At 36.6% G+C, this 25985-nt stretch overlaps 1 protein-coding gene across 2 annotated transcripts in view; it reads right to left on the bottom strand.

Moving 5' to 3' along the window:
• Positions 1 to 25534, bottom strand: part of BRCA2 (BRCA2 DNA repair associated) — a 33635-nt gene extending 8101 nt beyond the window's left edge. For both annotated transcript variants that reach the window (XM_060770849.2, XM_060770850.2), the window contains exons 1-20: positions 25435 to 25534; positions 21967 to 22066; positions 21318 to 21566; positions 21163 to 21232; positions 20267 to 20316; positions 19397 to 19437; positions 19205 to 19316; positions 17617 to 17672; positions 17387 to 17501; positions 17008 to 17238; positions 11873 to 16174; positions 9801 to 9887; positions 8142 to 8211; positions 5950 to 6347; positions 4073 to 4263; positions 3448 to 3635; positions 3010 to 3180; positions 2397 to 2754; positions 941 to 1096; positions 719 to 863 (exon numbers count right to left, since the gene is read on the bottom strand). In XM_060770849.2, coding sequence (XP_060626832.2) covers positions 719 to 863; positions 941 to 1096; positions 2397 to 2754; positions 3010 to 3180; positions 3448 to 3635; positions 4073 to 4263; positions 5950 to 6347; positions 8142 to 8211; positions 9801 to 9887; positions 11873 to 16174; positions 17008 to 17238; positions 17387 to 17501; positions 17617 to 17672; positions 19205 to 19316; positions 19397 to 19437; positions 20267 to 20316; positions 21163 to 21232; positions 21318 to 21566; positions 21967 to 22066; positions 25435 to 25512 — 7168 coding nt within the window. In that variant the 5' untranslated portion in view covers positions 25513 to 25534. The remainder of the gene's footprint in view (positions 1 to 718; positions 864 to 940; positions 1097 to 2396; positions 2755 to 3009; positions 3181 to 3447; positions 3636 to 4072; positions 4264 to 5949; positions 6348 to 8141; positions 8212 to 9800; positions 9888 to 11872; positions 16175 to 17007; positions 17239 to 17386; positions 17502 to 17616; positions 17673 to 19204; positions 19317 to 19396; positions 19438 to 20266; positions 20317 to 21162; positions 21233 to 21317; positions 21567 to 21966; positions 22067 to 25434) is intronic.
• Positions 25535 to 25985: the final 451 nt, after the last annotated feature.

Here is a 25985-nt window from a genome sequence, read left to right as displayed (position 1 = left end):
CTCACCTTGACCCGGTTTCAAATTGGCAAGATCTACTGCAGCTGCAGGTTTACCTGCTGTGCTAAAGCTGGCCCTAAATGGAATGATACTTGGCCTGAATTCTGCCATTTGTACTGTGGTTGGTTATTTCTGATCATTAACCAAGATTTGCAATGTCTCTTGCACAATGGCTGCTTTACCCACTTGATTTATCCAACTTAGGCAATGTAACCCAAGCAAAGGATACAATAATACGTGGGATACAATAATACTATGGAACATGATTTTTGTTCCTGGGTTATAAATGTCATTTCCTAATTAGTTCTATCATAAAAACATGAAAAGGGGTTTATTAAACTGCAAAAATCCAGTTTTTCAGTGAATATCTCATAGTGTCTCAACCAATTCAACATAGTTTATGACAGACACAAAAACAAAGTTTCTGGAGTATAACATCCACTTTCAAAGTAATGACCACACAATTAAACATAAAATAATACTTTCAAACTAGGAACATAATTTTTTCCCCCAAATTTTGTTACATAGTGAATCAGAAATAACTTTATTTAATACAGATTCCCACAAAGCAAAGGCCAGACCTATAACTAAGGATACTGTTATTTTAAGTAAAAGTGTGGTCACAGGATGGGAGTATGCATACTCTTTTCAGCAATAAATGGCAGTAGAGACTATGAGAAACGTTCCAAAAACAACTGAAGGCGTCACATTTATACTTTACCTTCATTCTTTTCAAATTCAGCTTGTATTTTTGCAAGCAATGCTTCTAGAGTCTTCTGTTTGTTCTCAGTATGCTTTGCAGCTTCTCTTTCTTCAGCTCGACAGTTGCGAAACATATAGGACCCTGTTGATGTTTTTTCCATCCACTGCAATAAATATTCATTGACAATTAACTGTAATTATTAGCGGAAGGTGACTGAATGTGAATCTGAACATACTTTACCTGTGTGGGGTAAATCCTTTGAACAACAACATCAATGCAGCCAACAATCCCACCATCACTGAAGAGTGATGACAAAGGCAACGTAAACGGCCGGGGATCCCGATAATATCCTAACGTGGAATACCATCGTGCACGTCGAGTACTGTTCCCTGAAATCTAAAACGATACAAAATCTCTAAGCCACCTTCCACACTGCTGAATAAAATCCCACATTATCTGCTTTGAATAGGAATATATGGCAGTGTCGACTCCAATAACTCAGTTCAAAGCAGATATTGTGGGATTTCTGCCTTTTATTCTGGGTTATCTGGCTGTGTAGAAGGCCCTTTGTAAAGATGGCAAAAATTGCCTCACAGGTGCTGTAGATTGTTTTTATGCAAATACACACAAGGTAAAAGCATCTACCACACAATTCTAGAAGCAAAGACAGTTTGACTGAAGTCTCTTAAGTACACAAGGGTAAACACTACAACTGAATCATGGAAAGTATTTAATACTTATTTTATAACTGTATTGACACTGTGTGCAAACTTATCAGGATAACTTCATGTAGTGGCAGACAGTATAATGTATTTATGTTGTATAAAATGTTTAAAAAGAAGGGAAAAAGCCGAAGTTCAGCCCTTAGGCAAATACAAACAGGCCAAAGCAAAGAATAAATGGAAAACACAAAGATGGAGAAATTAGAAGAAATAAATATATGAGTTATAGGGATTGTATTTTGTAATGAAATGAAATGGAAATGTAATAAATTATCTTTAATTAATTAATTAATTAATGGAAAACACAACATCAAGGTGCCACCTGTTTCAAGATAATATACCAGGCACGGGCAAATTTCAACCCTTCAGGTACTTTGGACTTCAACTCCCACAATTCCTAATAGCTGATAAGAAATTGTGGAAGTTGAAGTCCAAAATATCTGGAGGGCCGGAGTTTGCCCATGCCTGCAATATACCAATGTTCTCTTTATCTATTTTATCCTTCCTATGTATACAATAAAATGGAGAAAATGTTTGTATGTATGTATGCATGTATCGGGATGGCTCCTAGAAGTTTGATGGATCTGGACCAAACTTGACACATATAACCACCACGACCAACAGAAAATACTGGAGGGCTTGGATTGGGGGGGGGGGGGGGACCCACCCAGGATGTTGGAAGTTGTAGTTCACACACAATCAAAGAGGACTCTGAACCGAGTCATGATGGATCTGGTCCAAACTAGGCACACATATCCATCATGACCACCTTTACTGATTCAGTTTGGGGCAATGACAAAGGATGATGAGAGTTGTAGTTTACCCACATCTTTATGCACTTTCTAATGGGGCCATTCATAAAATCAATGACTACTTCTAATATCATTACAAAATATCTAACCTAGGCATCCCTGAAACACATAATAAATGCTTAAACTTTAATTACTGAACTCAAAAATCTTTTATAATTGTACCTTTAGCATGAGGGATTCTGGCATGTCCAGTGGAGAGCACGCATCCTGAGGCCCCACAAGTTCTGCTCCATGTACGACAATCTTCTGGCCTACAGTCAACTTCTGTTTATGCAACAGTGATTGAAGAGAGGGGTCTAAAACAGCCCTGATCCCATACCAGCCATCTGTAACCTCAACCACGGCCATGTCTTTTTTGCTTTCCTCAGTGGTGCTTTTATTGCCCAAGATGCAAGATACATTTGAGTTTAATGATATGATTCTTGAAATGCACAACACAAGGGTTTTGGCAGCAACATCATCTCTCTCAGTGATTCTTTTGATAGCTGATCGACAACTTTTGTCAACTTCCACATCATACCTTTCAAAAGAAAAAAAAGTACAATAACTTCAAAATGGATGTCAGGAAAGAATGTGATATCATAGGAGGCTTCTTGCTAAAGCAATTGTTCAACTTTGGAAGGAACAAATGTACGTAGTGGAAGTTAGCAATTTACTTGCCGATACAAAATTAAAACAAAAGCAAACGCAAAATCCTAATTAATCAAAAACAGCAATAAATCAGTTGCAGAATCAATGATACAGTCACACTTGAAAGCTTATTCTGTAATATTACCTGTATTTTAGCTGAAGTAGTACTCTTTCTGGTGTCAAACATTTGCTGGCAAATTCCTGGGGAAAAGCAACTTCCATGGCTGCGAGTTTCCATATGATCCACTTGTAATGGTTGTAAACCCAGGCTTTGGAAATCAGCTTTGGATCTACACCAGGAGTGTCACACAATGCCCTGTGCAAAATTATCAGAATATTTATCAATTATTTGGAAATAACTTTTCACTGACAAAAGATCTACCATTAAAATGGTAATTACCATAACTCTATGCCCTAGTTGGGAAGACTATTAAAAATTGCCAAGGACCCAGTTCATAAACAACTTTCTTTCAGCATTCAAAGATTCAATGAGAGGCTGATGGCTGCAAGGTTTAAAACCATGCTTCCAAACTCTGTTAGGTAAACAGGCATAATTAAATATTCAATTTTTACAACAAGATACCTGTAGAATTCTTCTTTTCCTGCTTTTCCATCATCATTGGGAATAAGATATCCTCCATCAGCCAAATGTATTCCATTTCCGTCTAGGAAACACTCTCTACCAAAAAAATCCTGGACGAGAAACTGAAAATGTTCTGCGTTGCTGCTGTTAACATTTAGGCACTGCTTGGAAACACCAAATGCATACAACTGCAAAAGCAATATTTTAGTGTTAGAACATGTCCACACCTATACAAATTTATTACAAATTATATTTTGTTGTACATGAAAAAATTACATTCCTTGAAAATAAACCCTAATGCCTCCTTTGGAGCATTACCATGTCAGGAAAATATGACAGCTCAAGAGTGCCAGCTCATAAACTGGCACTGAACCACCATTTTGAGCAGGACTGGTCTAAATCAAAGTAGGCAGAGTATTGAGGTGCCAATGAGATATTTGCCCTAACAGGACCTTTATAGGAACAAACCATATCAAGTCTTGGGTATGTTCATTCCTTCTTTTGGTGAATTAAGTGTGCTGCTTACCCCACAAAGGCATTGTGTGCACAAGCAAAAAGCTAGTTCAAATACCAGCCAATTAATATAAAACATAATTTTGAAACTTGCCCACATTATTACAGGTACCTGTTCACTAAAATAAGAACCAGGACATTTCTCATCCACCGCTGTTTTTAGGGGGATTCTGCAAGATGTAGCACATATTTTCATGCGGTAGAGGGTGCCTGGCTGTGGGCCAATGACTTGCTTCTGTTTCTTCAGAATCCTCATTTCTTGCAAATTCCTGGCACAGTGAAGGCTCGCAATGTTTGTTAAACCTATAAAGAAATGTAGAAACCATACACAAAATGATGTCTCTGAACATACTTGCAGCCCTTTCAGAAGCATCAAACTGGCCACTTAACAGACCTGAACGGTTTTTCGTTTGCTACACTGGGACAATTTCTATGTCTTAGAAATTACAACCTTCTTAAAGCCTCCTCTACTGATTTCTTTATCTATAATCCTGTTGCTTACTTTGTATGTTCTGTATGCAGCTTTCCTTGCTCTGTTTTTCCTGAGAAGTTGTGGGATGGGTTGCAGACCACGTGATCCACTCTGAGATGAACACAGACCTCTTTTGACTTTGGATTGCTCAGATCACAGACTTGCAAACATTTGCCTGATGTTTACTCTAAGAGAGATCTTGTGACTGGATGGCACAGAAACTATCTCAAACATATCTGTAACTGACTGATAAGTTGTGTACCTGTGTATGCTGAGCACATGAAGGTTGTGACTAAAACAAATGTTATTTTTTCCCAAAGTCTGCTTTATTTTGTCTATTGAGTGCATAATATAAACAAGTTGTTTTCATGGGAGAGTAGATATATTTTTGGGCACTGAAAAAACATTCCTGAAGAACTGCTATTTTTTATGCACTGGCATATTCTCTGTTTCCTACCAGATCAGAGACAAGAGGTCATTCAGTCTAACAACTGAAGTTAATTGCCTTGCATAATTATATTTGGTTCTATACCACTTGAGAAGATTCTACTCTTCTCTAAAAGGTTATGATCTCTAAAAGGTCATGCTTTTCTAAAACTATGTTTTCACTGACCATGTTGTGATTTAAAATATTAAATGTATGTTCATCCATACAGTAGGGAAGAGGACAAAGTACAATCCATTACTTGTATTGTTCATAAAATCATGTAAGGGCCCTTGCACTCAAGCTAAACAATTATATAAAAGTGAGTCAGAGTGAGTTTTATACTCTGGTCTCCTTGTCCAACATCCAAACTTCTATACCACACAGGTTCTGAGTATACATAATCTTTCTTTATACAGTATTATATCAGAGTTGCTTCTGCAACTATGTCTCAATCACAAAATGTACATATTTAAATAGTACAATTTTAAAAATAAAATGGCAATTCTTTTCCAAATAAGAGTTTAAAGTTACAACATGATGGGTACAGGTTGAGCATCCCTTATCCAGAATTCCAAAATATTCCAAAGTCCAAAAAAGTCCATCTGGGTGGTCGAGACAGTGATACTTTTCTGATGTACACAAGCTGTCTCATGCACAAAATTACTGAAATTATTGCATAAAGTATCTTCAGACTACATGTATACTGAGTTTATGAAGCATAAATGAATTTCGTATTTAGACTTTGGTCTCACCTACAAAATATCTTATTATTTATTTATGTATTTAAACTTGTATACCGCCACTCCCAATTTGGTTTGGAGTGGTTTACATCAGTAGATTAAAACAAAACAATTATGCGGGTATATGCAAATACAAGTATTCCAAAATCCAAAAAATAAGATTTTAAAAAATCCAAATCACTTCTGATCCCAAGCATTTGGGGTCAACCTGTATATTACTTTCAGTGATAATATTATGCAACCATGTTCTGTCAATGCTAGTTTTTCCCCACAAATAACAGGGCTTTTGCAGAGTTCTAGTCCAACACTCTCAAACCAGTACACTATGATGGCTCCCACATCTAACATACCTGAATCTATTTCTCCAAATTCTGAATCCAGTGCTGATATCTTTTCATAATTTTCCTTTTCTGGTTGAAGGAGGGTTTCATGAACCTTAGTATAATTTAGCTCCCTATTAACACTGTTGTTACTTTGGAAGTGAGATTCTTTGCTGTTCATTTCATTCTCAGAAGCACTTGGTTTTGTTTTGAAAGGAGGTACAAACACTTTGGTAGTTGTCTTTACTGTTGGATTGTATGCTTTCTTCCTTTCTTCTTCATAAGAAGTATTACTAAATTGCTTAAAAACACTTGATGATGCACTTGAAGAGTGTTTTGAAACATGTTGTTGAGGCCCGTCTGATTTAAACCCTTTAAGATCTCGGCCTGGAGTGGTAAAATTTGGATTCTTAACTTCTTTGGTAAAACTGAAATAAATAAATAAAAGCATTTCTGTAAGGATCTGAATGACCAACTCTTTATAAAAAAGATGACTTGTTAATGTTCCTTGCAGCAAGACATCGAGAAAATTTGAATATTATAGATAAATTTCAATTTTATTTTGCTAGCTGATTTTAAATTATTAATGTGCATAATTTCCAAACTGATGATATAATACTTACCTAAAGCAACTTGTAAATCCAAAAGAAAACAACCCATAGAAAACACAGTTGCTCTTCTCATTATGTTTATCATACTGGTATTATATGCTAATACTGATTTCTCTATTATTTATGGTTATATTCAAGCAAGTTAAAAAAAGATGCATAAAAAGTAAAGGTTTCCCCTTGACATTAAGTCTAGTTGTGTCCAGCTCTGGGTGGTGGTGCTCATCTCCATTTCTAAGTCAAAGAGCCAACATTGTCCGTAGACACCTCCAAGATAATGTGACCTGCATGACTGCATGGCGTGCCGTTACCTTCCCACAGAAGTGGTGCCTATTGATCTACTCACATTTGCATGTTTTCAAATTGCTAGTTTGGCAAAAGCTGTGGCTAACCGCGGGAGCTGACCTCTTTCCCTGGATTCGAACCACCAACCTTTGGTCAGCAAGTTCAGCAGCTCAGTGGGTTAACCCGCTGGGCCACGAGGGGGCCCTTAATACAAACAAAACCACATAAAATATGAAAAATATTCAATCAAAAAAAGTGTCTGCGTTCTATACATGTAGTCTGAAGAATTCAGACTGAGAGAGGAAATAACTCATTTTGAGAGGGAAATTCTTATATGTAAATATGCAACTAATGACAAAGAACATTGTGTAAGGAAATGTATAGGATGTTGTCTAGGTTATCGTTGAAGATTTTGCTCATGAACTTTACTGAAAGAAAAATTGCAGCATCTATTGGATTTAAAATCTGTTTCACACCAGGTACCTCCCAAAATGGATCTAGGTAACATTTTTCTGAAATAAGCTAAAAATTACTGATCACTTGCATGAAAATGACTGGAATACCAATCAAACTGTAAACAGTAAGTTTGACACATGAAATCACATTCTAAAACAGAAGAATACAGAAAACCAGAGTATTTCTTGTATTGAATTTATGTGTCAAACTTACTATTTATAGTTTGTATTAAGGGTGATGCAGCAGGGTTGAAGCTGCTGAATTTGCTGACCAAAAGGTTGGCGGTTCAAATCCGGTAAATGGGGTGAGCTCCTGCTGTTAGCCCCAGCTTCTGCCAACCTAGTTGTGTCTGGTTATATTCAAGCAAGTTGAAAAACATGCAAATGTGAGTAGATCAATAGTAGTAGATCAGTAGATCTGGCGGGAAGGTAATGGTGCTCCATGAAGTCATGCTGGCCACATGACCTTGGAGGTATCTACGGACAACACTGGTTTTTAAGCTTAGAAATGGAGATGAGCACCACCTCCCAGAGAGTCAGACACAACTAGACTTAATGTCAAAGAGAAACCTTTACCTTTACTTTTAAATAAGTAGTTTGGAAGGTACTTGAAATAACTGAAGTCAGAGCCAAAACCTTGCTAGTGTTTGTCTATTCTATCAAATAACACATACTGGCTGCCATACTGTTAATAATCCCAACAAATTAAAACAATTGTTGAATGATGAGTCAACACATAGATAAATCTAATGGATCTAAGTTGTCTACTCTGGTCAGAACTAGAAGTTAAGGCAAAGTTTGATTAATCTGTAATCAAGTACCTGCATTTGTATGTATAACAAACACTCCAAATTATAGTAGAAATTCTACTTACCTAAGAGAGTCACAATTGACTGGCTTTAAAAGAATACCGTAAATATTTGTCTTTCTGTCATTCATGGTACCTAAACGGGAAAAAATGGGTATTAAAACATGTCACAATTTATAAAATACCATATATACTCGAGTATAAGCCGACCTGAATATAAGCCGAGGGATCTAATTTTACCACAAAAAACTGGGAAAACGTATTGACTCGAGTATAAGCCGAGGGTGAGAAATATAGCTGCTACTGGTAATTGTCAGTAGGTTAAATGTTTTTTAGTATTTACACAAAACTGTAATTTAAGATAAGACTGCCCAACTCTAATTAAACCATTATTCTAACCTCCTTCAATGTAAATGTGCTTACCTATTACCTATAATGATAGAATAAAATAATAAATGTAATAATATGTAATAAAAATAATACAGTAAATAATGGAAATTCAGTAATAGTAATAGTAGTAATAATGATAAAGTCATAAATGTAATAATAACAATAGAGTAAAATAATAAATGCAACAAATATAATAATACAGTAAAATAATGTAAATGTAATAATAATAATAATAATAGAGTAAAATAATAAATGTAATAAAAATAATACTAATAGCAGAGTAAAATAATAAAAAAACCTCGAGTATAGCCGAGGGAGATTTCTTTCAGCCTAAAAAAGGGGCTGAAAAACTAGGCTTATACTCGAGTATATACAGTAATTTAGATATCTGTGTTCAAGATCTTACAAATACTTTTATGAAACCATCAGAGCAGATTGCTACCTTTGTTAAAAATGTTTTGAGAAATTTGTCAAATTTGTGTGAATTTCTAGGTATTTATTAATGTATTTACCTGATTTATTTTGCACTTTTCTCTTAATTCATATAATTATTGTAAGAACAGTATAACTAATGAATTAGACTAGCACTTACCAACACACAATAACGTCTACTGAACCACAGCACAATGCTAACATGTGCACTATTGGTGATTGTCAGTACCTAGGACAGGCATGGGCAAACTTCAGCCCTCCAGGTGTTTTGGACTTCAACTCCCACAATTCCTAACAGCCAGTGAGAGTTGAATGAAGTCCAAAACACCTGGAGGGCTGGTTTGCCCATGCCTGATCTAGGATGCAACAGTGTATTTCCATTTGGACAGAAGCTCTTTCAGCAGGCAAGCCTTCTCTACAGGCAGAAATCATTGAAGAATATTCGGATTAAAAAAAAAAATTCAAGACATGGTTGATTGAATCTGCATATCTGGAAGCTGAGTGTAGTTTTCGCACCACATTACAGATGTGAACAATCATAGTAGAAACAGAGCTTTTGTTCTTGGATTGCTACTGTATTTCCAAATTACTCCAACCACAAAATGCAAACAAAGGGCCCAGTAACTGCAATATAAGCCATTTCAGTAGATATAGTTTCTTCTCTATATGAGAAAGCTACAGTTGCCAATTTTTTTGTTTCCACAAAGGTGTAAAGGCAAAGGAGTCTTTGTGTGAAAAGTTATTCTCAGCAATTCTTAAAAATAAAAATACAACTACTTGTTAATTGATTAGAATACATTACGGTGGAAATATATATAGCAGTGGTTTTGAAAACTACAAAAATTATGAAATTGTATTTATGAACTTTTAGATAAATAATGTAATTCGGCACAGTAAAATTACCATCCAATGAACTTCTGGAGGCTTTCAAAGATGATCTTTCTGACTGATCAAATTCGGGCAGCAATTTTCTTTTAATTGGTGGTTCTCCTGAGAAGCAATCATAAGGAATTTTAAAAGTGCATGTGACATCATGACTAATTTCCACAACAAATGTTAATAAAACAACAGATTTAAGAAAATGGGCTGAAATAGTACTAGCAGTGTCAAACTCTTCTCTTCCAAAAGAATTCCTCTAGGAGATGAGAACTTTAATTTGAAAAGTTTAGGGCTTAAACCCACTTACTAGTACTAACTAGAGTTCAACCAGTGAAGGAGCAGAATGTCCTTAAACATGTGTTGTCGAAGGCTTTCATGACTGGAATCACTGGGTTGCTGTGAGTTTTCCGGGCTGTATGTCTATGTTCCAGAAGTATTATCCCCTGACGTTTCGCCTGCATCTAGGCAGGCATCCTCAGAGATTGTGAGGTCTCTTGGAAACTAGGCAAGTGAGATTTATATATGTGTCATGTCCAGGGTGGGAGAAAGAACTGTCTGCTTGAGGCAACTGTGAATGTTGCAATTGGCTAGCTTGATTAGCATTTCATGGACTTGCAGCTTCAAAGCCTAGCTGGTTGCTGCCTGGGGGTGCTTTGTTGCGAAGTGTTAGCTGGTCCTGATTAATTCTTGTCTGGAATTCCTTTTTTGGGGGGGGGGGGTGTTGTTCTTTATTTACTGTCCAGATTCTAGATTTTTTAAGTACTGGTAGCCAGATTTTGTTCATTTTCATTGTTTCCTCCTTTCTGTTGAAATTGTCCACATGCTCGTGGATTTCAGTGGCTTCTCTGACATGGTGGTTGTTAGAGTGGTCCAGCATTTCTGTGTTCTCAAATAATATGCTGTGCTGAGGTTACTTCATCAGGTGCTCTGCTATGGCTGACTTCTCTGGTTGAAGTAGTCTGCAGCGTGTTTCATGTTCCTTGATTCGTGTTTGGAAAACAGGGGAATTCCAGACAAGAATCAATCAGGGCCAGCTAACACCTCCCAACAAAGCAGACAAAGCCTCAAGCAGACAAGAGTTCTTTCTCCCACCATGGACATTCCAGATACATAAACTTCACTTGTCTAGTTTCTAACAGACCTCACAACCTCTAAGGATGCCTGCCATTGATGTGGGCGAAACGTCTGGAGAGAATGCTTCTGGTACATGGTCATACAGCCTGAAAAACTCACAGGAACCCTGTCCATAAATATGTTTATATATAATTTAGTAACTGGTCAAATTGGGACTACTCTAATTGAGATTAGCAATTGGTTCAACCTTATTTTAGTAATTAATCTTACCAATGCTTAGGTTCTATTTAGAAATCAAAACACAGTAAATGTTTACCTACCTAGGGCCATTCTGACTTTGCATTCGCCAATATAGGAACATTCTTAAGATTACTGTGAAACTAACATACAAACTGCATTTGGTGGCTGAAAAATTGGAATCTGTGGCTTTAGAAAATATAGTTACAGTATATTGATTCTGAATATACAACTGCAATAGGATCTGTCAAGAACAATTCCCAAATAGAAGGTAATTTAATATATCAAGGTACATTTCAAGAATATTTAACAGAGTTTTGAAAGGCTTATGACCTTTGTTAACTTGCAAAAATATTTGTGGTAATGCATTCACTTCTGAAATTGAAATCACTAAGTACTTTGCTTTTATTTTAGTGAATCCATTCATGCTAAGTTATGGCAGTCTTAGTCCTAATTTAGGTGTTCTTGCTTGGGTGTTTTCTTACAAGCAAACATGTGTAAAATCTTGATTCCCAAAATATTTGTGATGAAAAATGTTTGCACTAATTGTATTAACATTTGAAACTAAACAATACAGGCTGCAATCCAAATGGCTTTCCAACTCTTATACTTTGCCTATCAAGCTCTTGTGAAGCTGAGGTTAATTTGTCAGGAAACAGTTGATCGATCAGTTTTTTGAGAAAACATATTTCATGCAGTCCAACACATACTAAATTACACTGAGATTACTCGGAGCACTACTGAGTAAAATGTAGTTAAAAACAAAGAAGAAAACAGACACCTACCAAATGTATTCTCTTTTTCCATACATCTTTTTCCAGCTCTTGCATATAAATATGAATTATTTTTTTCGGAATTAGGAGCAAATCCTTTCTTATTTTTCTCTACTTCTGAATCAGTGAGATCATCATCTTCCATAAATGCTCTGGCACTTTCGGAAGCTTCAGTTTCCATATAATTTTCTGGAGTCTGGGAGTAAGTATGGCAATGAGAATAAAGATTTCCTTTTCTTGGAATATCACATGGGGTTGAATGTTTTGTTTCAGCTTTTCTGGGGCACATCTGAGTGGTCTTCAAAGGTTCCATTTCTCTTGAATATGTAAAACATTTCTCTGATTCAACTAGATGGTTGCATTTCTCAGTATCACACACACATGTGGTTATTTTAGTGGTTAATAGGTTTTGGGAGCTCCTTTTTTCATCAAGATTTTTTGTAGCTAAAGGAAGAGCATTACATCTATGCTGCGGCTTAGATTGAGTCACAATTTTATTGTCCATTTTCAGTTTTATATCAGCATCTTTGACAGATGAAATGTCACCTTGCTCCAAACTCTGTTGATCAACAAAGTCATTACTATTGATATCATCACTGAATTCTTTGAAGAGCTCCATAACACTCTGGACAGCCTTTTGAGAGATTTGCACTTGTTTTCCGCTTGCAGTGCTAAAGCCACAAGGAATATTTGAATCTACTTCTGCATTTGAAAGTATTTTCCCTTCGGACATGAGAAGATTATTTTCTTTAGAGCTGACTTTGTTCCTGACAGAAGATGCTGTATAGTAATGGTCACCACCACCTGATACATGTGTTTGATGACTCAACGAATCACATTCAATTTCAGAAAAAAATTGTCTTGCTTTCTTCAATGACTCTTCAGACAACTGAACAGCTTTTCCACTTGCTGTGCTAAAAAAACCACAATTATTTATAGAAAAATCTGACTTGCTGCAACTCAGCTTGTTAGAAGCCTTTGATTCAGGCCCATTATTTATTTGAAGACACGGAGTCTGATAATTTGATTCAGACACAACGTTCAAAGGCACAGGTGCAATACATTGTAATGCTTGGTCATCTTCATGGTATTCTTTGGCAGTGAGACACTGAGAGGCAACAGAGTTTTTCAAAGTAACTTTTTCCATACCTGAATGATTAGAAGTACTAACCTGCTCTCTGCTGCTCAAAGCATTAGAGCAGCTTTCGAGGTTATGTTCACTGGTTTTTGATTGAGAGTTTATGTTCTGCTTTATGGAATGACAGCTGTCTTCATCAAACAATTGTTTGACCTTTTTCAATGCTTTTTCTGAAATTCTGACAGCTTTACCACTTGCTGTACTGAATGCAACTGGTTGAGCTTTCAATACGTTTGAAGCAGAGTCTGCTTCTTCACTAGCTAAATATTTTTGGAATGTGTCAGCATCCAAATTTTTTTGGTCAGATCTCCTTATAGCACAACTTTTATTTTTTGACATTTCCCCAAAAATATTTTCTGAAATAAGGATTTTTGATGAAGATGCTTCTTCAGGGATCCCAGTAAACTCCTGGGATTTTTTCTCACTGCTTGAATCTTGAGAATGGTGCAATGCTGAATGCGTACTTATGTAATTAGCTTCTCCAGTGGTATTGCAAGACAGATCCAAAGGTTCGTCGGCTTTTATACCAGCAATTGATGCAGTGTTTTTATTTCTAGATGGCAAACACTCAAGAACCTGCTTTGCACAAGTATCTAACTTCTTAATGTACAAATCCTGACATGTATCAGAGTCAATAGAAATAGTTTTTGAAACATCATTTTTGCCTGATATTGGTGCCAATCTGTCCTTTGCTAATGAGTCTTCATTTACTGTGTGCATGGCCTCTCTTTGAGAACATATCAAATCTGACTCCAATGAATTAATGTCCAGAGAGGGTTCTTCAATAGCTTTTAAATTCTCAGTGTTTGACACCATATCCACAGGTTCTTCAAAATGACTTTTAGGATGCATATAAACTTGTTTTTTAGTTTCTTTTCCAAATTCTTTTTTCACTTTGGTCATTTTCACATTCAGTTCCTCCTTGATTGAAGACTGAATGCTAGGTTTGACCGAGTTAACCACAACATCTTCCTTCCCTAGGAAAGGAGTTTCTTCTGAAAGAAGATTCCTTGCCTTCAATAAAGATTCATCAGTAATGGCAATTTTCTTACCACTAGCTGTCTGAAATCCCACTGCAGTCATTTGCATTTTTTTAGTTTCATACATTTCTGGATCATGGGAGCCAAATATGTCACTTTGGCTTAATAGTGTCTCTCTTTTCACAGAAGCAATGGCGTCCTTTATGCTGTCGATATCTATTCTCCCATCTAGTTCTTTTCCTGGGCAGGAATCAGTCAGCAAATGAAGCATTTTACTCTTTTCTGCAACTATGTTCTCGTCAGCAACATTGTCAACATTCTGTAGTAAACCCCTGCTTCCCGAATTATTTGGTACCCCTTCTTGGCTGGAATTAAAGTTTTCTTTTCTTTCTGCATTATTAAAAGGAGAATCTTTTTCAATTTTAGCAACTTCTGCTAAACATGTCAGATCTGACATTGTTTCCTGATCATTGTAATTATACTGAGTGCTTCCGCAGCCTGAAAAACAATGCCCGCCTAATGTACTGCGATGATTTTCAGTACATGACAATTCATTTCCTGCCACATTGATAGAGTATTTCTTGACAATTTTTAGGTTAATTTCTGTAGTGCTAATAATCTGAACAACTTTATTCAAGTCTATAGCTTTAGACTTATTTCGTATATGCTCTTTTATACAGAAATTCCTCTCTTTTGCATTACTTCTCATCATATATTCTAGATTCCCTTCTTTAGCTCTCTGATGCAAATCATCATTTCTTTCTTTCTTATAGTTGATGTTTTCCCACAAAACATTGCAGCTATTTGAACAGGTAAATTGACATGTTTTGTGTGGACTAAGCATTTTGTTCGCACTATCCCTGACTGGTTCTGTAATTTTGTTTATGATCTCAGTAGAAATATTTATCTTTCCCCCTTCAGCTGAACTATAATCCCAAAGGCCAGACTGCAAAGATGCTGAAAGAACTGGAACAACATGTTGGATATCTTTTTTGCTTGATGATGTTATCAATGTATTCTCCTCATTGTTATGTGTCTTAGATTTCACAGGTATAGCTAGGTCCACAGCGCTATTAGAAGATGGACCTTCACTTCTTTGAACTTTATCGTCAAAGGATTCCTCAAAATCAATGTCCTTCCAAAGTTCAGAGTTTAGATTACTTTCAGATTCCTCGCAAATATCATCACACATCACAGTCTTGTGTTCCCTAAACTGTGTAAATTCAAACTGACTACCTGTTTCTTCCAGTATATTAGAAAGCTCAGCAACTTCAGCTTCTTGACTTGCTGTTAAAATTTGTTTTCCCTCAATTTTCTGTTTTTTAAATTTATTCTGAAAACTACTTTGGCTATCAGTAAACTGAATAAGGTTCATTAATGAATCGGAGACATGTGACGCATCACATGAATTTTCATACAACACATTTCTCCCAATTAAAGCAGCTGTAGCATTTTCATGTGCACTCTTGTTTGCAGTATTTTGCACTCCAGTGCTAGGTAAATCTTCAGGATACTGCTCTTCTATATCACCGAACAGCAACTTGCCTTGTCTAATATTGTTATCAGATAGTCTTATCTCTTTGTTTGATGCTGTTTTGAAGCCACTGAAGTTTTTGGTTTCGCTGTACAATCTACATTCTAACTTCCTCTGCTTGCTATTGTTTTCATTTTCTTTTAAACCCAGCAGGAGCCGTCCTCTGTCTATATTGTTTTGTGAATCTGTAAGCGTTGACAATTTTTCTATAATCATTTGGGGATCTTTGTTTGACCAGCACATATTGTCAGACATTTGAATATCTCTTGTTAAAGAAGGTTGTGCAGCTAATTCCAAAGCTCTTTGTTTGTTTTCCTTTTCTGAGGCAGATTCTTCAAGGATGGCTGCTGGGACTGAATCTAAATTGGTGAGACTAACATTGTTTAAGGTACTGTCTCTACCTAAATTCTCCATTTGACAAATTCCAGGAAACGTATTTTCGCTTGAATCTGTTTGTTCGTTAGCAACTATATGACTGGGAAGAGTAACTGCTTCTTTTTTGTTATTTGTTTGTGGAGCTATTGATGGCATCTCTGTAAAACTACTTTCAATTTTCAAATTTTCATTACACAAAGTTTCATGAAAATTATTTGTAGAACTATCAGCCTCTATTTGTTGCGTTTCTTCAATAGCATTACAGCTTGAAAGTTCTTCAGTTTCTCCTGTAAGGAATTGAACCAAGAGATATATCTTAGAATGATTATATTACTAAACACACTGGTTCACTCACCACTTTCTTTAGATTACTTTCTAGTCTCCCAAACCAATTATTCACAATTTCTTGTGGATTGAAATAATAATATAATACTAAAACCCAAAATGCTCTAATATTTGAGTTAGTTATTAAATAATCTCTCTCTCTCATTCTCCCTTTCCCTATATATATGGTTCCTGGGAAATTTAAACTTATGAATATTTACTTTCATATTGTAACAAAAAATGAAAATTTTTGAACAAAATTAAAATGTTTGCTTTGTATCCAAGTACAGAGGCTAACTCAAGAGAAAAACACATAGCCCTGACAATGGAAGAAAATAATAAAAAGTTAAATGAATGGTGATGCAATCCTTAGTATGTCAGTTTACTTTAAATTTGCTGTTGCCTATGCAATAGGAAATCTAGAGAAATTAGTGTTTGACTACAATAAGAAATGCCTAAACTGGAACACCTCTCCTCTACTCACTTTTCCTTCCATCCCTTTCTTTTTTGTCTTCCTGCTTTCCCCCCACATCTCTTTTCCTCAGTAAATTCTTGCCCAATTTCTCTATGTGCTCCTTATTCAGTTTTTCATATCATGTCCCTGAGAATGTCATGGAATACAACTAATTCGAGCAACTTCCAATCTTATATACATAAACATATTTAATTTGGGCAGGTGTTTTCAATAGAATAGTTCCAATACCACAAATGTCTAGTTTACAGTAAAGGCATACTGACTGTAAGAAAAGGTTTACATATTTCAAAACCAACATGCAAAGAAATATAGGCACTGTACCTGTGTATCTAGTGGTTGTTTCAGAAACTTCAGAAACACAAGACTTTGGCACAAGCCAAGTAGAAGTTCCATCTCCAAGACTGGCTCCTTTTCCATGGTTAGCTGGAGTATTATTTATTGTATAAATAAATTTTTTGGGTCGTTTCTTCAACCTGGAAAGTGAACTCATAGTTTTCAAACCTGACTTTATGAGTCCGCTGCCATTACTAGCCACTGGAGTTGAAATATTTTCTAAAAGAGAATCAGAGGAAGCTTTATCCGTTTCTCGTCAAATAGTTACACGTGTTCAAAAAGAAATGCATAATTTATTTATAATTAAATATATTAAAAATCCGAGTTAAAAACAAATAGCTAGTAAATAGTATTAAATAGTGCTCACTATGATTTTTTCTGTCAACTTCTGCACATACATCCTCAATTCTTGTTGCGGATTCAGTATTTGTGTTGTTTATCTTCAGACTTATGCCAGACTTGGAGAAAGGGCTGCACATAAGCTGGAAACCATAAATGTGCAAAATATCAACAAAATTACATTTACTGTAAACTGATGGTATCAAGTCAATTACAAAAGCTGTTTTGTTTGGCATATTTGTTACTTAAACTACTCACCGACTCAGTTCTTTCATTATGCTGTTTTGTTCCAGAATTTGAATAATTTCCTCTATCTAAAATTTCAAATGATAATGGAGATAATTATCTTACAACTCATTAGTAGAGTTCACTGGTACATCCTACAATGAAAAATTAAATTGCCACATAGACCAGTATTTTTTAAAAAAGATGTACTTATTATTGGCTGAATTCATTTTTTGTCACAATTAGAACTGAGCTACAGAAATCTATAGGACTTGTTATTCATGACAGCTTGACCTACATCCCATTGTAGTGGTTCTATTCTATTTACAACTAAATATAGCTCCAATCAGTTCCTCATATAATAGACTCCCCTAGATAAAGGTAAAGAAAAAGCAGAAGGTAGTAATAATGCAATAAAATAAAATAAAATAAATCACATCATTGCGTAATACACAATACTAACCTTAATCAGATCATCATGACACAAAGAAAACTACAACAATGTTATTATGGTTAAAGACAATTACAATATTTGGAAGTACATATATACTCCAGTAAAGTCGTGTTTTTCAGTCCTTTTATATAATCGGCTTATAATCGGGTCAAAGTTATTTATTATTTTACTCTGTTAGTATTATTTTGATTACATTTATTACTTTAATCTATTATCATCATTATTACATTTACATTATTTTACTCTATTATTATTTTATTACATTTATTCTTTTACTCTATTATTACATTTGTTTTACTCTATTATTACATCTATTCTTTTACTCAATTAATATTGTTATGATTAAATTTACATTCTTACTCTATTTATTATTATTATTATTAGATTTATTATTTTACTTTATTGCTGTTATTATTATTATAGGAAGGAGCCCCCTGGTGGTGCAGTGGGTTAGACCACTGAGCTGCTGAACTTGCTAACTGAAAGATCACAGGTTTGAATCCAGGGAGCGGTGTGAGCTTCTGCTGTTAGCCCCAGCTTCTGCAAACCCAGCAGTTCGAAAACATGCAAACGTGAGTAGATCAACAAGTACAGCTCCAGCGGGAAGGTAATGGCACTCCATGCAGTCATGCTGGCCACATGATCTTGGAGGTGTCTACGGACCATGCCAGCACTTCCGGTAAATAATGAAGATGAGCATCAACCCCCGGAGTCAGACATGATTGGACTTAATGTCAGGGGAAAACCTTTACCTTTACTAGCTATTATTATCAGAAGGATACGTAAGCACATTTACATTGAAAAAGATTAGAATAATGGTTTAATTAGAGTTGGACAGTCTTATGTAAATATTCAAAAACATTTAACCTACTGATGCTTCAATTCATATAATTTTATTAGTATCTATTTTTGTTTTGAAATTTACCAGTAGCTGCTGCATTTCCCACCCTCGGCTTATACTCGAGTCAATATGTTTTCCCAGTTTTTTGTGGTCAAATTAGGTGTCTTGGCTTATTTTGGGTCGGCTTATACTCAAGTATATACGGTATCTCTAGGAACTGTAGTTCTGACTGAGGACAGCAGAGACACCAACAAAAAACCTCAGTACTTCATGCAAAGAACGAACATAATATTTTTCTTTGTATATAATCATGTTGCTATGATTACCTATTATAACCGTTGGAGAAAGTGTAGGTGGTGTTGCTAATGAGCTTGACCAAGACATATCAGGATCCGCTTCTGCTCCCAAACTCACAGAAATTCCTTTTGGTGTTTCTCCCTAAAATATAGCAAACACTTTTTTGTGCTTTGTTTTAAATCTAACATCATTTTATTTCAACATCTTTTTTTTGTAATTACCTCAAACACCTTTGGTGTAGAGAGCAAACTTCTGCTTAGCCCTGAAAAGCATGAAGTGAAGTAAATTTATTTATCAGCCCTTAGAGTGAACATTTTATTATGTATTTATTACATTTATATACCGCCTTTCTTCCCCTAAGGGAACTCAAAGTGGTTTCCAACATTATAAAAGCAAAATTTAATGCTGTACATTCATGTGAAAACCAAAAGATAATAGCCAAACAACATATCACTATAAATTAACCTAACCGAATTAAAACATTCACATATAAGAACATTTAGACATAAAGAATAAAAAATTAAACATCAATAATATTATAACATTTATATTAAAACCCACTGGTGAACAACATGATTTAAAAACAGTTATTAGAATCGCGCCATCCAAAATCAAGTCAGTAGTCGTTCTATTGGTCCGTTCACTATTCCTTATTATTTTATTGCATTACAAGCTTTGCTGTCCAAAAACTTGGCCACATAACCGCGTTTTACTTTCTTCCTGAATGTCAGGAGGAAGGGGGGCTGCTTTAATTTCACTAGGGAGAGAGTTCCATAGCCAAGGGGTCACCACTGAGAAGGCTCTGTCTCTTGTCACCACCAGACATGATTGCAAGGAAGGTGGAATCGAGAGCAGGGCCTCCCCAGAGGATCTGAATCTCCAAGATGGATCATAGAAGGAGATATGTAAGGACAGGTACACTGGGCCAGAACCGTTTAGAACTTTATAGGCTAAAGCCAGCACTTTAAATTGTGCTGTTCTTTAAAATATATATAAACTGTTCTTTAAAAAAATGAGAAACAGCTCCCCTCAAAAATCAACAAACAAAATTATTTTAAATACAATGAACAATGAAAGACTAGAGCATGTACCACATTTATGGTTCTGTGGTGTTCCACTTGCTTCTCTTAAACCCGATGGACTAAAATAAAAGAAGCAAAAAAAAGTTACTGATAACATTAACTGAATTTTTTAAAAGTATGAAGCAGATACAGCTATGTCTTTACAAATATTAGAAAACTAGGGATTAGGAATCATTCAGACTATGGTATGGCTGATCCGAGATGGTTTAAACAATAGATTTTAAAGTTGAGATAATTGATTTTAGTGTTTATGTATATTTATAGTTTATTTTATGTCACTGAATGTGTGCTGTATATATGCTGCACTCCGCCATGAGTCCCCTTCAGGGTGAGAAGGGTGGAATATAAATATTTTAAATAAATAAAACATAGAAAATGTCATAAAATCAAGTAGACAATCTGGGAGCACTTAATGCTATAGAACCGATGAAGACAAAGGCTAAATTCAGTTGTTAGTCTTAACTACAGCAGATACACTGAAGTCATAGAAACTTGGCAAGCCAATATTTAACATAAAATAATTTGATTTTTTCAGGTAATCTACTAACAATCAGATATGAATCACACATTTAACAGGATGTAACTAGAGGTACATATGAACTAACCAGACTACTAATGTAATAACAATGTGCTATCAAAGTCTTTCATGACCGGAATCACTAGGTTGCTGTGAGTTTTCCGGGCTGTACAGCCATGTTCCAGAATGCTTCTGGAACATGGCCATACAGCCCAGAAAACTCACAGCAATCCAAATTAATAACAATTATTTAGGATTAATAATTTTATAACTCATCGGGAGTAACTTTTATTAATAACTTTTAAAAAGTTATAGCAATGGTATATTTTAGGGAAAATCATATTGAAGTAAATATATACTTCTGTCATCTGAATAATGATGGTTATACCTTGAAAGGAAATAGGCATTGGAAGTATCTGCTATTTCGTTTGACTGGTCCACGTCACTGAAATGTTTACCTGTAATCAAGATTGTATTAATTAATTAACTATTTCACACATCCTTAAACCTTTACCACAAATCTGCATTATACAAGCATCTCACCTGTTTCTGTGCTGCTGTAACAAAATTCTTTTGTAAGAGGAGTACATGACAGTCCAGCCTTATTTTGTTCTTTAAATATCATTGGAGTTGATGCTGCTGAATTATTTGTAGACAGCTTCCCCTTTGGTGTTTTAAAAATTGTTTGATCCAAACTGTTAGTTTTATTATCAGGGTGTTCTGGTTTAGTATCATAAGGTGGAGCTTCTGAACTGAGTTCTTCAAACCAGTTAAGACTTATTGGCCCTAGGTCTAAAAAAGAAAAAAGAGAGATGTTATTAATGGTAGCACACTAGATTAGAATAATACATATATGGAACAATGAAATTGACAATAGTCTGATTACATTTTACAATAAATCCTGCGCCATTATCTTGAACTTGTCAGATTTACAGTTTTCAGGGAATATCCCAAGACACCATAATATAATCCATTCTGAACGTCAAGCTTTTGCAACAAAAAATACAACTGCTTCTTTAAAAACAATTGTGCATCCTCAGATTTCCTAGAATTACAATTTCAGTGTACACTGAGTCTCCCTTATGCATAATGCTTGGGATGAGAAGGTAACCTAGCAAAACAGCAATGAAAAACCAAGTTGATTAAAGTGTTTACATGAAGAAATATATTTTAATAGAAGTCTAAATTTTACCTGAATCTTCACATCGTGCCTTGTACATTTCAAAGAAAGTTGGCTTCTTTGTAGGTGCATCAGCTTTTTCCTTAACCATAATTGCCATTGTTATGGAAACCTGCAAATATTATTACAATATTTTCAAACCACCGATCTTGTGTCATCATGTTGATTTTATTTCTTTGGCTTTAAGTGTTATCCAGAAACAACTCCCAAACCTACCAATGCAAACACTTAAGAATTATTTACTTTACATGACAGATTTACAGCATATACAATAATTAATAAAAACACACACAATTTTTAAAAAGCAGGGAACGGCTTCTTTAAGGATTACTGAATGGGTAGTGATGTCTCTATTTAACTTTCCCTATAACTGAGGCCTCTTCTGCACTGCCATATAGTCCAGATTACCAAAGCAGATAATCCACATCATCGGCTTTGAACTGGATTATATGAATCTACACTGCCATGTAATCCAGTTCAAAGCATATAATCTGGATTTTACATGGCAGTGTAGAAGGGGCCTGAGTCAGAATTTACATGGATGAATCTGGCATTTTAACAACAATGGTATTTTTTAAAACCCTTGTTGGATGAGTCATTAGTCAGCATATTAAACCAGTAGGACTGGGGATAAGCATAGAATCATAGAGTTGGAAGAGATCTTATGGGCCTCCAGTCCTATCTCCTGCCAAAAAGCAGGAAAATCACATTCAAAGTACCCCTGATAGATGGCCATCCAGGCTCTATTTAAAAGCCTCCAAAGAAGGAGCCTCCACCACACTCCGAGAGTTCCATATTGAAGCTATGGCAGCAACCATAACCTCCTCACAGTGATTTTAAAAAATGCATAGGACAAATCTAATCTCTCTGGACATTTAATTCTTTTAAATCAGTATTTATTCTACTTTTGACAGTCATGTTTTCTCAAAATAGCATTCTTACAGTATCAGAGGATATTGTGCTTTCTGTATCAATTGTGTCAGGCAAAATTAATGAGTCTGTCAGGGTTTTTGAAAAGCACAGTACTATACAAAATATCTTTTTAGCAAAAAATTTAATAATAATCAACCGAATTACCAATTGCAAAAGCCAAAGTGATTCTAGTTCAACAAGACTATATCTTTAGTATCTCGTTAGGTTATCACTGACAGAATGAATGTGCGTATCTGCAAAACGTTCAGTGCATCCAGGTTTTTTTAACAGAAAAAACATGAAAAAGTAAACTAGAAAGTTAAATTGGATTAAATTAATAGCCAAACCAAACATTGCCACACCTTCAACACAGAATAGTATGGGTTGTGGTAGGTTTTTCGGGCTGTGTGGCCATGTTCTAGTATTCTCTCCTGATGTTTCACCTGCATCTATGGCAGGCATCCCAGAAGTAGTGAGGTGTGTTGGAAACTAGGAATATTGGGTGTATGTATCTGTGGAAAGTCTAGGGTGGGAGAAAGAACTCTTGTCTGTTGGAGGTAGGTGTGAATGTTTCAATTGGCCACCTTGATTAACATTTGATGGCCTGACAGTTTTTAGGTGTAGCTTGTTACTGTCTGGGGAAATCCTTTGTTGAGGGGTGATTAGATGTCCTTGATTGCTTCTTGTCTGGAGTTGAGTGTTGTTTTTTATTTACTGTAATAATTTTAGTTTTTTTAAAATACTGGTAAGCAGATTTTGTTCATTTTCAAGGTTTCCTCCTTTCTGTTGAAATTGTCCAAATGGTTGTGGATTTCAATGGCATCTCTGTGTACTTTACTTAGGTGATCCCTTGTTGTCCGAGTGGGGTTGTCTTCCAAGATTGATGTACTGGCGGTGGGTCCATAGGTGGCTGTGGAGCCCTATTCTTGATCTGCATGTTCTCCCGCAGTGAAGGCATTGGTTTCCAGGTGGAAGGCGGTCGTGGTTGGAGTTGGCTTGGCGCGCCTTCCTCTTGGCACGTTCCTCTCTTCCGCCCTCCATTCATGCCTCTTCAAATTCTACAGCACTGCTGGTCACCGCTGACCTCCAGCTAGAGCACTCGAGGACCAGGGCTTCCCAGTTCTCAGCGTCTATGCCAGAGTTTTTAAGGTTGAGCCCATCTTTAAATCTTTTTTCCATCTTTAACTCTTTGTGTACCCCGACATGGTAGTTGTTAGAATTGTTCAGCATTTCTATGTTCTCAATTAATATACTGTGTCCAGGTTGGTTCATCAGGTGCTCTGCTATGGCTGACTTTTCTGGCCTTTCATATTCCTTGATTCGTGTTTGGGCAATGCTGCATTTGGTGGTCCATGCAATCATGCCGGCCACATGACCTTGGAGGTGTCTACGGGCAACGCCGGCTCTTCGGCTTACAAATGGAGATGAGCACCACACTCCAGAGTCGAACACAATTGGACTTCATGTCAGGGGAAAACCTTTACCTACTATGTAGACTTGTCCACAGCTGAATGGTATACGATAGACTCCTGCAGAGGCGAGAGGATTTCTCTTATCCGTTGCTTGAACATAGCATTTGTTGGATTTTCTTAGTGGGTCTGAAGGTGCCTAGCATAGATGCAGGTGAAACATCAGGAGAGAATACTTCTAGAACAGGGGTCCTCAAACTAAGGCCCGGGGGCCGGATACGGCCCTCCAAGGCCATTTACCTGGCCCTCGCTCAGGGTCAACATAAGCTGAAACAACTTGAAAGCACACAACAACAACAACAATCCTATTTAATCAGCCAAAAGCAGGCCCACACTTCCCATTAAAATACTAATAAATTTATATTTGTTAAAACTGTTCTTCATTTTAATTATAGTATTGTTTTTAAGTGTTTTTGCTCCAGGCACTGTCAGGCCATTATATGCTAATCAAGGTGGTCAGTTGAAACATTCACACCTAGCTCCAGCAGACAAGAGTCCATTGTCCCACCCTGGTCATTCCACAGATATATAAACCCTTTTTCCTAGTTCCAACAGACCTCACTACCTCTGAGGATGCCTGCCTTAGATGCAGGTGAAACGTCAGGAGAGAATACTTCTAGAACATGGCCATACAGCCCGAAAAACCTACAACCCAGTGATACCAGCCATGAAAGCCTTCGACAACACACTGAGTAGTATTCAAAAGAGTAGCAGCTTTCCAATACAGTGGGATGGGGAGGAATCTAGCAGACGTACATGTGTTTATAAACAGCAGAAAGTTCTTAAACATATGTAAATATTTCTTTGATGCAGAGAATGAAACACAATTTTAAAAAACCTTAAGCACAGTAGCATTGAATACACTGGATTTGTTTACATTTTGACTGACTGCAATGGTTTGAGTGTTGGCCTATGACTTTATCACAGGCCTGGGCAAACTTGGGCCCTCCAGGTGTTTTGGACTTCAACTCCCACAATTCCTAACAGCCGTAGGCTGTTAGGAATTGTGGGAGTTGAAGTCCAAAACACCTGGAGGGCCCAAGTTTGCCCAGGCCTGCTGTAGATGAACCCTTAGGCCTATTCCAGGCTCTTAACTGACCAGCCTCTGTTTCCCCTCAGGAACGGCGCCGCCGCTTCCGCCAAATACAAACGCTGGCGCCAAATTCTGCCGACGCATGCGCAATAGCGAAACTACCCTATTTGCTCCCTCCTCCTCGCAGAGAATTCTCTCCCTTCCTTCTGGGGGCGGAAGTCGAGCGGCTTCCGGTCGGGCGGAGAAAGGGAGGGATGTGGGAAGGCCTCAGCGCCAACTTTCTCTGGGAAAGTAGGCCTTGCGGGGAAGGCTGATGGTTCCTCCCCGCTGGCCTTGGGAATTACAGAGCATGTAGTCCTGCTTATTTTAAACTCTGCCATGAATGCCAAGGAGGCGCCTTTCAGCTGTTTGTGGCCTCCAACTCCCAGAAGCCCTGTCCAGCTTGGGAATTCTAGGAGTGGGAGGCCCAAACGCTGCTTGGGTTGGTGTGTTATTCTATGGCTTCCTTATTCGGTAGGATTAAGGAAGATTTAACACAACCATGGGCAAATTTGGGCCCTCCAGATGTTTTGGACTTCAACTCCCATAATTCCTAATGGGCCCTCCAGGTGTTTTGG

This window comes from Anolis sagrei, chromosome 3 (assembly GCF_037176765.1).
Source record: "Anolis sagrei isolate rAnoSag1 chromosome 3, rAnoSag1.mat, whole genome shotgun sequence".
Classification (NCBI taxonomy): Eukaryota; Metazoa; Chordata; class Lepidosauria; order Squamata; family Dactyloidae; genus Anolis; species Anolis sagrei.
Note: the sequence above shows the minus strand (reverse complement) of the source record. Positions and strands in the feature narration are given on the sequence as shown.